The sequence below is a fragment of the Ovis aries genome, chromosome 1, assembly GCF_016772045.2.
Source record: "Ovis aries strain OAR_USU_Benz2616 breed Rambouillet chromosome 1, ARS-UI_Ramb_v3.0, whole genome shotgun sequence".
NCBI classification, from domain to species: domain Eukaryota; kingdom Metazoa; phylum Chordata; class Mammalia; order Artiodactyla; family Bovidae; genus Ovis; species Ovis aries.
The window spans coordinates 247,400,528-247,414,035 of NC_056054.1; the positions used below are offsets into that span (position 1 = coordinate 247,400,528).

At 38.0% G+C, this 13,508-nt stretch overlaps 1 protein-coding gene across 3 annotated transcripts in view; it reads left to right on the plus strand.

The window, feature by feature from the left end:
* GK5 (glycerol kinase 5) overlaps positions 1-10,849 on the plus strand; it is an 84,192-nt gene extending 73,343 nt beyond the window's left edge. For 2 of the 3 annotated variants that reach the window (XM_060394965.1, XM_060394972.1), the window contains one exon: positions 124-10,849. In XM_060394965.1, coding sequence (XP_060250948.1) covers positions 124-418 — 295 coding nt within the window. In that variant the 3' untranslated portion in view covers positions 419-10,849. The remainder of the gene's footprint in view (positions 1-123) is intronic. The other variant, XM_012102136.5, reaches the window with a different exon arrangement.
* The last annotated feature ends 2,659 nt before the right edge of the window (positions 10,850-13,508 follow it).

Genomic DNA, 13,508 nt, shown 5'->3' on the forward strand with positions numbered 1-13,508 from the left:
AGTTAAACTTTAAAAATAAAATCAAGGATCTAAACAAAGATATGTGTATCTTTTTTAAAAAGAATAATAATGTTTTTATGCTTTTGTTACAGTAATTTATCTCCAATATCTTGCTCCCCACAGGGCAGATGGAGGAGTTTGTAAGAACAGTTTTATTATGCAGATGACTTCAGACCTGATTAATGAGACTATAGACAGACCCGTCCACGTTGATATGTCCTGCTCAGGCGCAGCTTCTCTAGCTGGCCTTGCTGTTGGTATGTGTGGGTTTTATGAAAATGAGAACTGTCTTGCAAAACCATTTCTTACAGATAGCATTTCTCCTCTCAAAGCACAAAATTGCACCAAAGATCTGGAAAGCCTTGGCGGCCATATGCTCCATACATGCATACCCTTCACTCATAAAATACTCCTATGACCCATACTCTTCTATGGTGGGTCTAGCTGCACCTCTTCCATTCTTGCTGCTCTCCTTCAGTGAGAAGTATGAGGCCAGGAAAATTAATTCTCACCTGCTCTGGTCTTTGTCTCTCTGGGTAAACTTTCTGATGCATTATTGTTGTTTAGCAGCTAAGTCCTATCCAACTCTTTTGCAACCCCATGGACTGTAGCCTGCTGGCTTCTCTATCCATGGGATTTCCCAGGCAAGAATACTGGAGTGGGTTGCAGTTTCCTTCTCAAGGGGATCTTCCTGACCCAGGGATTGAACTTGCATCTCCTGCATTAGCAGGCAGGTTCTTACCACTGAGCCACCAGGGAAGCCATCTTTGGTATTAGAAACCACTTTATTCTTCTATTTATTGAACATTTGTCTAGCTCCTGTTACCACAGTCACTGCTGGGACTAAAGTTTAAATGACACAGTCCCAGTTACGGGAGTCTCCACTGGGAACACTCAGGCAAACCAACCCATTATGATGTAATAAACCCAGTGAATAGCCTCCGTATGAGGCAATGGGTGTAGGTTTTCCCAGAGGAGACAATGTATAGTTCAGTTTTGAAGGGGTTAGCACACAGCCAGGTGAGGAGAGGATAGAGGGTGAGTGGTCCAATAGTGAAGGCAGTTCGTTCAAAGGTCCTGGCCCATTCTGGTGCTGATAGAATGAGAGCAAGAGGGGAGGCTGGGGTGGTGCAGACACGTCCAGTCACAGTGCCTCTTCCTAAAGAGGAGTTTGGGCTTGATCTTGAATGCATAGGCAAGCCACTGAAGAATTTTAAGCAAAAGGATATGGATAGACCTACATTTGAACAGATTGCTTTGGCAACTAGTGTTTTCACTAATTAGTTGGGAGGCCAATTAGAGGGTTCCCTAGGGAGCAGGATGATGCTTGAGACTGTGGGAGTGTTTTCCTGTGTTCCTATATGGAAGGGAGGAGCATTTGTACAAAACAAGATATCTTACACTTAAAAAGTTTAGGCTATTATTTATTAATTAAAGTTATGGACCGAAAAAGCATCAAATCAAATTAAGGTCGTCTTAATCTTTATTCTACTAAAAATCTGTTATCTAGGAATAAAATTGAAACAGTTACTTTCATTTGTTCATTGATTGATGTTTGATTAATTCAAGTTGAAGAAAATAACTTTCCCTTAAATTATCATCGTCATTAAAAAATTTAAGTTCCTCTATATATTTCAACTCTTAAGTTTAATATAGTTGATGTTGTTTTTACTAATTTCACATGCCTAACTGAGCAAAATTAGAACTATAACAAGAAAAATGTTCTAAGTATATAAACAACTCTTGAAAATTGGATAAATTAAGCTTATCATTACAGTAAGCCAAATGCTCATAAGCAAAATTGTTCTACACTTATCACCATATGAAACTAAGTATGTCAGAGTCTCTTGAAGCAGGCTACAGTCTGAGGTATAGCAAAGAGTTAGACACGATTGAGCACACACTACTACTAAATAAAAAACACAGGCAAATAATTCTCCCACGTAACATAGTGGCTTGAATGGTATTTACATCATCTGTATTTAATTTCAAAACAAAGATACTTTACTAGCTATAGGGAACAGTTTTACCTCCTTGGAAAATCTGAAATTTCTTTCTTTTTTTTTTTTTTAATAATGATTATGTTATATTTTTTGGCTGTGTCAGGTCTTAACTGTGGCATGGGAACTCTCAGTTGCTGCATACGGGATCTAGTTCCCTGACCAGGGCTCGAATGCAGGCCCCCCTGCATTGGGAGGGCAGAGTGTTAGCCACTGGACCACCAGAAAAGTCGTAGAAAATCTGAAATTTCTGATTGGATTATTTCTCTTTCAGAAAATTGAGACATGAAGGCTATGTAGATTCTCTGTATTTTCAAAATTCACCCAGAAACTGGGTGTGTTCAATACATATTTAATAAAAGAACTCTTAAAATATATAAGAGTTGGCTCATTGGAACAGACTCTGATGCTGGGCAGGATTGGGGGCAGGAGGAAAAGGGGACGACAGAGGATGAGATGGCTGGATGGTAACACCGACTCGATGGATGTGAGTTTGAGTGAACTCCGGGAGTTAGTGATGGACAGGGAGGCCTGGCGTGCTGCAATTCATGGGGTCGCAAAGAGTTGGACACGACTGAGCGACTGAACTGAACTGAACTGGAAAATATATATGCCTTTAAGTGTAAATAATAAATTCTGAAAATATGAATTTTAAGAACATATTTATTTTCATGACTGCTGCTAAGTCTCTTCAGTTGTGTCTGACTCTGTGTGACCCCATAGACTAGATTTATCCAATTGTGTAGTATACTAATAAAATTATTTCTAGTCTTTTAATAACTTCTATAAATTAATATCTTTAAATACAATCTAAAATGCTGACTTTGTAAATAGAAAGAATGTGACCTGACAGAAAACATTAGAAGAAAGCCTTGCATGAAATGCAAGAGTTTTAAAAAGAAACTATTATATTAATTCCCAATTTTGAATTTTGTGCTTATCCTAGGGAATTTCTTCTTACTTCCAAGATATATGATAGAAATCTTAATTTAGGGAATTCCCTGGTGGTCGAGTGGTTAGGATTCAATGCTTTCATTGCCATGGGCCCGGGTTCAATCCCTGGTCAGGGAATTAAGGTCCTGTGCAAGTTGAGCAGCATGGCCAAAAAAAAAAATCTTAATTTATCTTTTTTTAAGAATTGTATATAAAGAAAGTATACTATTTCTTACTTGTTTTTTTTTCTTTCTTAATAACTAGTCATGAAATTAAATGATGGCAAGATATGGTTGTTCTAGAAATGATTTGGTGCCGTTCCATACAGAAATTACTCTGCTAGTTAGAAACCAAAAGATTTTTGTTAAATCCTAATGTATATTATTCCCAGGGATAGTCAATCTAACAAAGTTCAAAGCAACAAAAATTTTGAATTGTGTTTTAAAGTAGTGACTGTTTACCTTTGCACCAGTTCACATAGGTTTGTAGGTAAACTTTTTGGGCTCATTATTTGCCTTCAAACTTGAGAATAAATTTTTTCATCTGTAGGGTTTTGGAGTGACAAGGAGGAGCTAAAGAAACTGAGGCAAAGTGAAATGGTTTTCAAGCCCCAGAAGAAATGGCAAGAATATGAAATGAATATGGGGAACTGGGTCAAAGCCGTGAAACGCTCCATGAATTGGTATAAGACGTAACACTGGTGGAATGACTGAAACCACGGAGGGCTGATCATCGTGACGTGCAGCTGAGACAAAGCTCAGGAATAACAATGAGACCGACCGAGACCAAGAGAAGACTTCAACTGAGCTTTGCGACCCCAGAGAAAAAGCATTGCTTTTTGTAAAACAAAACAAAATACTCATTAAAAAAAAAGATCTAAACCGTGGTGAGAGATTGTACGGCAACAATACCTCAGAATTTCTGAATCTTCGTTTTGTACCAAATTCCAAAGGACATTAGCCATTTCCAACCATGTTTTGACTCTTACCGGCCCTCCTCCTTTTTATACTGGGCCCGAATGAAAGTAATTGTTTACTGTCTGAGTTAATCGTTCCAGGTCAAGCATCATTCGTGTTTTGTTGCAAAATGATGTGGAAAGTGTTCCCTTAATTCTTTAAAATTGAGTGAGCTACTCAAAGTCCATATAGATAAAAAGAAAATGAGGCAATGTGGAATTTTGAAACCTCAGTATTTTTTGTTTAAAGCTGTAATTGTTCAATGTTGTATCCAATAGTAACTCAATATGTCTCTCTCAGACAGGCTTATTTGATGGCCAGTTGTTTCCTTTATTGAGCTAAAGGCACTGCCTTAATTTTCCCTTGGTTAACTAAAATCTGAGCTTTTTTTATATAGCGCAAAACTCTGATAAAAGATAATTTTAGTTAATAAAACCAAAAAGGTTATCGATTCATAAGGGACAAGAAAGTACTGGGTTGGCTAAAAGTTGCCATAACATTTTATGGAAAACCCTGAATGAACTTTTTGGCCAACCCAAATACTTCTCAGATAGCATTTCTTTCAGAAATTTCTGGCTGACATATAACATCTCCTTTTTTATAAAATGCAGGTAGTAAATATAAATCTTGCCTTTCTGCTCTTGTTCTTCATTTGTTGAGATGCTAGTGTAAACATCGTTTATTTTTATTAAGTGCCTAGTTGACAGAGCTTCCTTTGAAGACAGTTCCCTAATTGATTGGCAACTCAAGAATTGCCTTCACTGGGGTGTTTTACTTGTGTGTTGGTGTCTTATTTTAGTCCAGTCTACTCATCTCACCAAGATCCCTGCTGACAGGAGATGCAAATACAGTTGTGCTAGTGACTGCCCCTCACACACTGAGCTAGAGATCACAGGGAGCAGCAGGGAGAGGTCTCCATTGTCAAACTCTCTATAGAGACAAGGTTGAGGGGTGAGAGTTGTGAGAAGCTTCAGGCCAGGTGTAAAGTCATCCTAAGATAAGTTCATCCCCTTCCAGCATGATCTCATGTTATTTGCCCCTCCCTACTTATGGATTGGGTTCCTTTTTTGTTTTTTTAATTGATTACAATGATCAATTAAATATAATTGATTTACAGTGTTGTTAGTTTCTGCTGTACAAAGAAGTGAATCAGCTGTCTGTATACATATATACATATATCCCCTTCCTCTTTGACCTCCCTCCTTTCTCACCCCGTCCTGAGTTCCTTTTATATTTGTAGCAATAATGTATTTCCCTCTTAGTCAGGCTTTATCACATAAAGTCCTACAGTTACAGAGCTAGCTGCTAGATAATAATGTAATTAAAGAAGTGACTTTTTTTCTTTTTTAAATTTTAAATTCATTTTTAATTAAAGAATAATTGCTTTCCAGAATTGTGTTGGTTTCTGCCAGACATCAACATGAGTCAACCACAGATATACATATGTCCCCTCCCTTTGGAACCTCTCTCCCATCTTCGTCCCCATCCCACCCCTCTAAGTTGATCTCAAGCCCCAGTTTGAGTTCCAAGTTGTACAGCAAATTCCCATTGGCTGTTTATTTTCTATATGGTAATGAAGAAGTGACTTACAGAATTTTGCTGTTGCTATCACATATGTCCATTTCAGAGACAGATAGTGAAGTGAAAGTCGCTCAGTCGTGTCCGACTCTTTCCAACTGTATAGTCCATGGAATTCTCCAGGCCAGAATACTGCAGTGGGTAGCCTTTTCCTTCTCCAGGGAAACTTCCCAACTCAGGGATTGAACCCAGGTGTCCCTCACTGTAGGCAGATTCTTTTACATCTGAGCCACGAGGGAAACCCAAAATAGTCATAGTCAGAGACAGATAAGATCACAGATTTTGGATTTGGAAATATTTTTGTTAAACGAAGGTGTTTTGTTTACAGTAATAAACCGGCTCCCTTATGTAGATGATAATATTTTCATTCTGTTTCTCACATCCTTTTTTTTCTTTTTTACAAACTTAATGACCAATTATAAGCTTATAGAAGTCATTTGAAAGCTGCTCTGTTTTGCTATTCCTTATTGTCTCTGCTTTGCAGAGGGCATGACTTCCATAGGAAATAATTATCTTTTTGTATTAGGATATAATGCATTGTAATATTAACACCTAATTGTGGAAAATTCTGAAAGAGATGGGAATACAGACCACCTGACCTGCCTCTTGAGAAACCTATATGCAGATCAGGAAGCAACAGTTGGAACTGGACATGGAACAACAGACTGGTTCCAGATAGGAGAAGGAATACGTCAAGGCTGTATATTGTCACCCTGCTTATTTAACTTCTGTGCAGAGTACATCATGAGAAACACTGGGCTGGAAGAAGCACAAGCTGGAATCAAGACTGCCGGGAGAAATATCAATAACCTCAGATATGCAGATGACATCACCCCTATGGCAGAAAGTGAAGAGGAACTAACAAGCCCCTTGATGAAAGTGAAAGAGGAGAGTGAAAAAGTTGGCTTAAAGCTCAACATTCAGAAAACGAAGATCATGGCATCTGGTCCCATCTCACTTCTTGGGAAATAGATGGGGAAACAGTGGAAACAGTGTCAGACTTTATTTTTGGGGGCTCCCAAATCACTGCAGATGGTGACTGCAGCCATGAAATTAAAAGACGCTTACTCCTTGGAAGGAAAGTTATGACCAACCTAGATAGTATATTCAAAAGCAGAGACATTACTTTGCCAACAAAGGTCCATCTAGTCAAGGCTTTGGTTTTTCCAGTGGTCATGTATGGATGTGAGAGTTGGACTGTGAAGAAGGCTGAGCACCGAAGAATTGATGCTTTTGAACTGTGGTGTTGGAGAAGACTCTTGAGAGTCCCTTGGACTGCGAGGAGATCCAACCAGTCCATTCTAAAGGAGATCAGCCCTGGGATTTCTTTGGAAGGAAGATGCTAAAGCTGAAACTCCAGTACTTTGGCCACCTCATGGGAAGAGTTGACTCATTGGAAAAGACTGATGCTGGGAGGGATTGGGGGCAGGAGAAGAAGGGGACGACAGAGGATGAGATGGCTGGATGGCATCACGGACTTGATGGACATGAGTCTGAGTGAAGTCTGGGAGTTGGTGATGGACAGGGAGGCCTGGCATGCTGCGATTCATGGGGTCGCAAAGAGTTGGACATGACTGAGCGACTGAACTGAACTGAACTGAAGTGTTTGTTAGCTTATTCATTTTCCACATTATTCTTTCTTGTCATAAAATCACAAAATAAAAGAGAAGTATCTTTTAATAATGGGCACAGGAAAATAATTTTGAACATCTTTGACTGGAAATGAGCATCTCCTCAAAAATCACTAGGTTTTTTCTTCTGTTAGTTTAGAAGCTAATCTTTTATTTTTAGTATTCCTGGCTTTTTTCTTAGGAACGGAGTTTGTTTAATCTTTTGTCAGATTTGATCTAAATTACAAACGTGACCACATTGGCTTCTGTGGTTCTACAAGCTGTTGATTCAAAATCAATTGAGCAAAAAATTGTCCCATCTTTCTAGTTTATTTTTCATGTGTATGCTGATAATTGAAGTTAAAAGTGTTTCTGTGCTAATATTTCTCAGCTTGTTTTATTTCCTCACTATGGATCTATCAGATATTTTTAGGAGAACGGTAGCTATCTTGTCAAGGAGGAGAATCTTACTGTACAGTCCTTCTTAAAGTGGTTCTAAACGCTTTTATACTCTAGACTTACTGATTTTAAAATTTTTTAATATCCACCCATGCCTTGGTTTCTCAGCCTCAGCATCATTGACATTTGAGGACAGATAATTCTTTGTTTGGGGGTGCTATGTATTATATGATGTTTAGTAGCAGATCTCTGAGCTTCACCCTCTAGCATCTCTCTATGGCCAAATGTCTCCAGCATTGTCAAATGTGCCTGGGAGACAAATTACCCCAGCTGAGAACCTCTGAGGTAGGCTGCTGGAAGAAAATGCAGTGTCTGTCCTCCTTTCCTCTCTGCTTCATTGTTACCTTAGGAAATGCTTGTTAAGGGAAAGAAGTGATACTAACTTAAAATAAATAGCGGTTCTTCTTTGTTGCTTAATAAGGCGGGGGAAAATGTCATGTTGTAGTTGTCTTCTGCTGTTTTTACCCACCTACTCTCACCCCCATGTCTGTAGTCTCCGTGGTCTTAATGGTGGGTTGATGACTTCAGTATAGAGTTAATGTAGCCGCCAGGTCATCTTTGATTTGATCTGCCTTTGTTTCCTTTTCATCTCTGAACAAAGGGGATGAATTCTCTTTTATCTGCCTTTGTGCAAGCCTCTACCAAACTAGAAGTTCCCTGCAAGCAGAACCCATGTCTGCTTCCACAGAACTTAACTCTGTGTCTTCCTATTCATGGGGTGAATTTTTACTTTGTGTTCATACATGCCACTTTTTTTTTACCTATACATTTTATCCTTGATGTTGCATATGTGTATTGACAGGGAGCGGCTTCTGTTTGTTACAGTAAATTATATTTTTTTGGATTAAGAAGGTCTCCTTTATTATGGACATGAGTTTGAGTGAACTCCAGGAGTTGGTGATGGACAGGGAGGCCTGGCGTGCTGCGATTCATGGGGTCACAAAGAGTCGGACACGACTGAGAGACTGAACTGAACTGAACTGAACTTTATTATGAGAGCTATTAATAGAATCTTCATACTGTTTATTTTAAAATTCTTCTTATGTTTATATATTTGCATATCTATTTGTGTAGGGGTACACATCCATAAATACACATGTTAACTTTCTAAGGTACAACTGAAGCTTTTTTTTTTAACTGAAGCCTTTCTATTCACAGGTTTGTGTATTTACCTGCAGAGGACTAACACATAGAATCTGAGGAATGCCAAACACTCTCATGTTAGAGGGAAGAAACTTCAGAAATAGCCCCTTTTGCAAGGCATTTATACCGAGGACCAGTTTTTAATTAAAAATAATTTAGCCCAGGAGTTTGGCAGTAATTTTAAAACTCTTTGAGGAGGGCCATAGCTGGACCCTGGTGTTCCTCAACTTTAAGTGATTTTAAATAATCTCAGAGATAGCTTAGAAGGCTTGAGTCTACCTGGAGGATTCTGACTCCCTTTGGGAAATTTATATTCTGTTTCTCAGTTAGAATTAAAAGCCTGAAACACACCGTGGACCTATTTGGTCCCATAGTCCTCATCCTGCATACCCAGGTCATCTGGTTCAAACCAGCCTAAAGGGATAGCCCCAGAGAAGCGAAACAGGCCGTCGAGAATCACAGTGTCTTTTTTTCAAGTTGTGGATCCTCATAGCTGTAAATATGTTGGCACCTGTATCTATTGTGAGTCACTGGCCATTTTGTCACCATACTCCCACGGGACCCTTTCCCCTAGAGGGATGCAGGGATGATCATGGGAATGGAAATGATACAGTCAGGAACCTGCCAAATAAGATGTTTTTAAAATTTGCTATTATTCTATTTTCATTGTATTTCCTCCCCACATTACGTTGCATTTGGTTTATTAAAACGGCTGTGTCTGTACAGATATCTCTATTGTTAAGGAAATACATGATAAGACTTCCAATTTAAATGAGCCATATCTTTACAAGAAACTGCCAAACTGTTTTCCAGAGTAGCTGTACCATTTTACATTCCCACCAGAAATGTATGAGTGATCAACTCTACTCACCAGCATTTGATGTTGTCACCACTTTTTACTTTAGCCACTTTGATGATGTTTTATTCAGTGTGGATTGAATTTGCATTTCCCTAATTAATAATAATGTTGAACATCTTTCATGTGCTCTTTTGCCATCTGTTTATCTGCCAGTGAAATGTCTGTCCATATCTTTTGTCCATTTGCTAATTGGGTTCTTTGCTAAATGAGCCATATCTTTAAGGGAATATCTTTTTTAAAAATTAAAAAAAAATCATTCCAATGACTTAAGTCACTAAGTAGCATTTTCAAATTCTCCTGGGCAAAAATGTACATAGTATTTGAACATGATTTTGTAATGTACTGAGCAGAAGAACTTTCATATTCTTTTCATACTCATTATACAATGTGATACTAATACTATATAATAGCAAAATAGTTTTAAAGATACCTCAGTTAGAATGTTAAGTATACAAACACATGTCTTGAACATAGCTATCATAATGCTAAAATATTCTTTATTTTAAATAAGCTGACTTATGTAAATGTTTCAGAATGATTTTGTGGAAAACTAATTAGAACTTTCCTATTTGTGCAAGACAGTTATTATAATATCCCAATTCATCTGTATCAGTAAATTTATCATTTTATTTTTCTGATGTTCTTTATGAACTTTGTAGTTTTATTAAATAGTCATGGAAAACCTCACAAATCATTGTTAAGATCTATAGATGAAATTGAGAATGCAGAATAAAAGCAGTCTTTTTCATGTATATGTGAATTTTCCCCTTACCTTATTGTCTGTTTGTAACTTTGGATTCTTTAAAAATTTTACCTGGAAATTCTTATTTAATATTATTTCCTGTTTTGGTTTCTGCACATTAAGTATGTCACAGAAGTATAAGCATATGTTAACTTCAGTTGTGACTCACGGTAAGTTTGGTCTCCTGTTTTCCTTTTAACTAGAAGAAAAATTGGGGCTTAATATGGTTAGAGAAGAAAGGTTTTCTGTAACTCTGCCTCTTTAGATACTGTTTAGACTTACTCTACATTCTACTTTCTTGCACAAAGGAAATTGCTAGAGAAGAGATGTAATTTTTTTGTAGTGGGAAAAAGATGATATAGTCTCTTGTGAAAATATACTGTATCCTTAAATGTTTAGGAAATTTTAAAATAACTGGAGGAAACAATTTCAAAGGCTAATATGATGGAATTAACCTAGCAGCTCTTAAAAATCCATTGTGAAAATTATTATTAAAATTATTTCAAAAGTTATAATAAAACAGTGAGTGATGATCTGTACATATTATGTATTAAAGCCATTTTTCAAAATGTTTCTCTGTTGCTTCACATATGTACATAAAAGTAGCGATATCCCGATGATCGTGGTGGAGGATTCATCAGACAAATCTAGAGTCTATTTCCTGATGGAAGTGGAGCCCTGGTTCATTCTGCAGTAGGAATTTTGAAGGACGATAAACATTCAGTTATTAGAAGAAAGGAAGGGGTTTGTTTTTTGTTGCTGTTCAAGTCATACTAGTTTGATAAAGAGGGCAAGGAAGGGGGAGATACGTGGAGCTGACTTTTCTGAAATTCATGTGACTGTAAGTTACACTAAATAAAATTATTTTTAAAGAATGTAACTGTAAAAGATATTGTAGGAAAAATTTAATGAAAATGGTAGGGAGTAATAGTTTTTTTCCTGTTTAGAAACAACCCATTAAGAGGTGGAAAATATAAGGCAATTATCATGTGTGTGTGTCACTCATTAGTGTCTGACTCTTTGGGACCCCATGGATGGTAGCCCACCAGGCTCCTCTGTCCATGGATTTTCCCAGACAAGAGTACTGGAGCGGATTGCCGTTTTTCTTCTCCAAGGGATCTTCCTGACCCAAGGGTCGAACCTGCGTCTCCCGCATTGGCAGGCGGATTCTTTACCGCTGTGCCGCCTAGACCGTTGTTCAGTCGCTAAGTTGTGTCTGATTCTTTGACTGCAGCATGCCAGGCTCCTCCATCCTTCACTATCCCTTAGAGTTTGCTCAAATTCATGTCCATTCAGTCTGTGATGCTATGTAGCCATCTCTTCCTCTGTTGTCCCCTTCTCCTTTTGCCTTCAAACTTTCCCAACATGAGGTCTTTCCCAATGAGTGGCCACCTCTTCGCATAAGGTGGCCAAAGTCCTGGAGCTTCGGCTTCTGCATCAATCCTTCCAGGGAATATTCAGGGTTGATTTCCTTTAAAATTGACAGAGAAAGGAAGGGCAAAGCAGGTGGGTTCAGTGGCTACACATGTCTAAGATCATCAGACTACTGACTTGATGCATAGTTTACTGCATGTCAGTTTCACCTTAATACAGCAGGAGGGGAAAAGTCTTGCTACTCCCATATGCTGGAGACCAGCAGCCTCTGGGTCACCAGAGTGCTTTTCACAAAAGGTGCACTGCAGGCCTCACTCCAGATCTACTGGAACAGAATCTGTTTAAAATCTAAGATTCCCTAGTATTTAGCACTTTTTTTTTTTAAATTGAAGTATAGTTGATTTCTACTACTTAGTTTTCTAACGTTTTATTTTGAAATAATTGTAGACTTACAGGAAAGTTCTAAAAGTATTAATAGTACGCAGAGTTCTTCTGTCTCCCAGCTTCTCCTAATTTACATCTTATATAACTGTAATTGCTCAAAATGGGAAATTCACACTGATACAGTAGTGTAATCTACAGACCTTACTTGAATTTTGTTGGTTTTCCAACTATTGTCCTTTTTCTGGCCCAGGATTCAATCCAGGATCTGACATTTCATTTAATTTTCCTGTCTTCTTAATCTCCTGCAGTCTGTGACTGCCTAGTCTCTCTTTCCTGAACTTATATTTTTTAAGAACATTGGTAGTTATTTTATAAGATGGCCCTCCATTTAGGTTGGCCTGATATTTTCTTCTGATTAGGTTAAGGTTCTGAATTTTTGTTAGAATCCTGCAGAAGTGATATCCATAGCCTCAGTGCATCCTATCAGGAAGACATCAGTATGCCTTATTATTGTTGTTAACCTTGTTCCTTTGGTGAAGAGGGTGCCTGCCAGGTTTTTCCATCATAAGTTTACTATTTTCTCCTTTGCAGTTAAGAATCTTGTTAGGAGGGACTTCCCTGGTGGTCTAGTGCTAAGACTTCATGCTCCCATTGCAGGGGGCCTGGGTTCAATCCCTGATCAGGGAACTAGATCCCACATGGTGCAACTGAAAGTTCTCATGCCACTACTAAGGCCCATCACAGTCAAATAAATAAATAAATAAATATATATATATATTTTAAAGAATCGTGTGAGAAGATACTTTTAGACCATGTAAATGTTCTGTTTCCCATCACAGTTCACTTACTAGTTTTAACTTCCACGGATGCTTCTTGTCTGCAACAATGATTCTTGTACTATTTGCCTATTATTGGGAGTTTTCTATTTCCACTTCCATTATTTGTTTACATTTATTCATTGGAATTCTACTGTAAGGGAAAGCTGTTGCTGTCCTCCATTTATTATTCAATTATTTATATCATTATTGGTCACCTCTTGCCCCATTCCACATCCTCTTAGCCCACATCTTTATTCCAGTTGTAGCAATCCGCTACCCAAGTGTAACATGAACACACCTTACTTTACCATATCTCTGGTTTCCTGAGCTGGAATTTCTCTGCCTCTCAGCTTGGAATACTCATTTAAACTCATCCTGTCATTTTTTACCCCTGGTTAAGTCTGGAATGCTAGAGAGTTGCTACCATATGACTAATGTGTAAACAATGGGGACAGGAGCCAGTGTATAAATATACCTCTCTATATTAGTTAGCAGATATAATAGTTTGCATCTGCTAATCCCAACTTCCCACTCCATCCCTCCCCTACCCCCTTAGAAACCACAGGTCTGTTCTCTATAGCTGTGAATCTATTTCTTTTTCATAGATAAGTTCCTTTGTGTCCTATTTTAGATTCCACATATAAGTGATGTC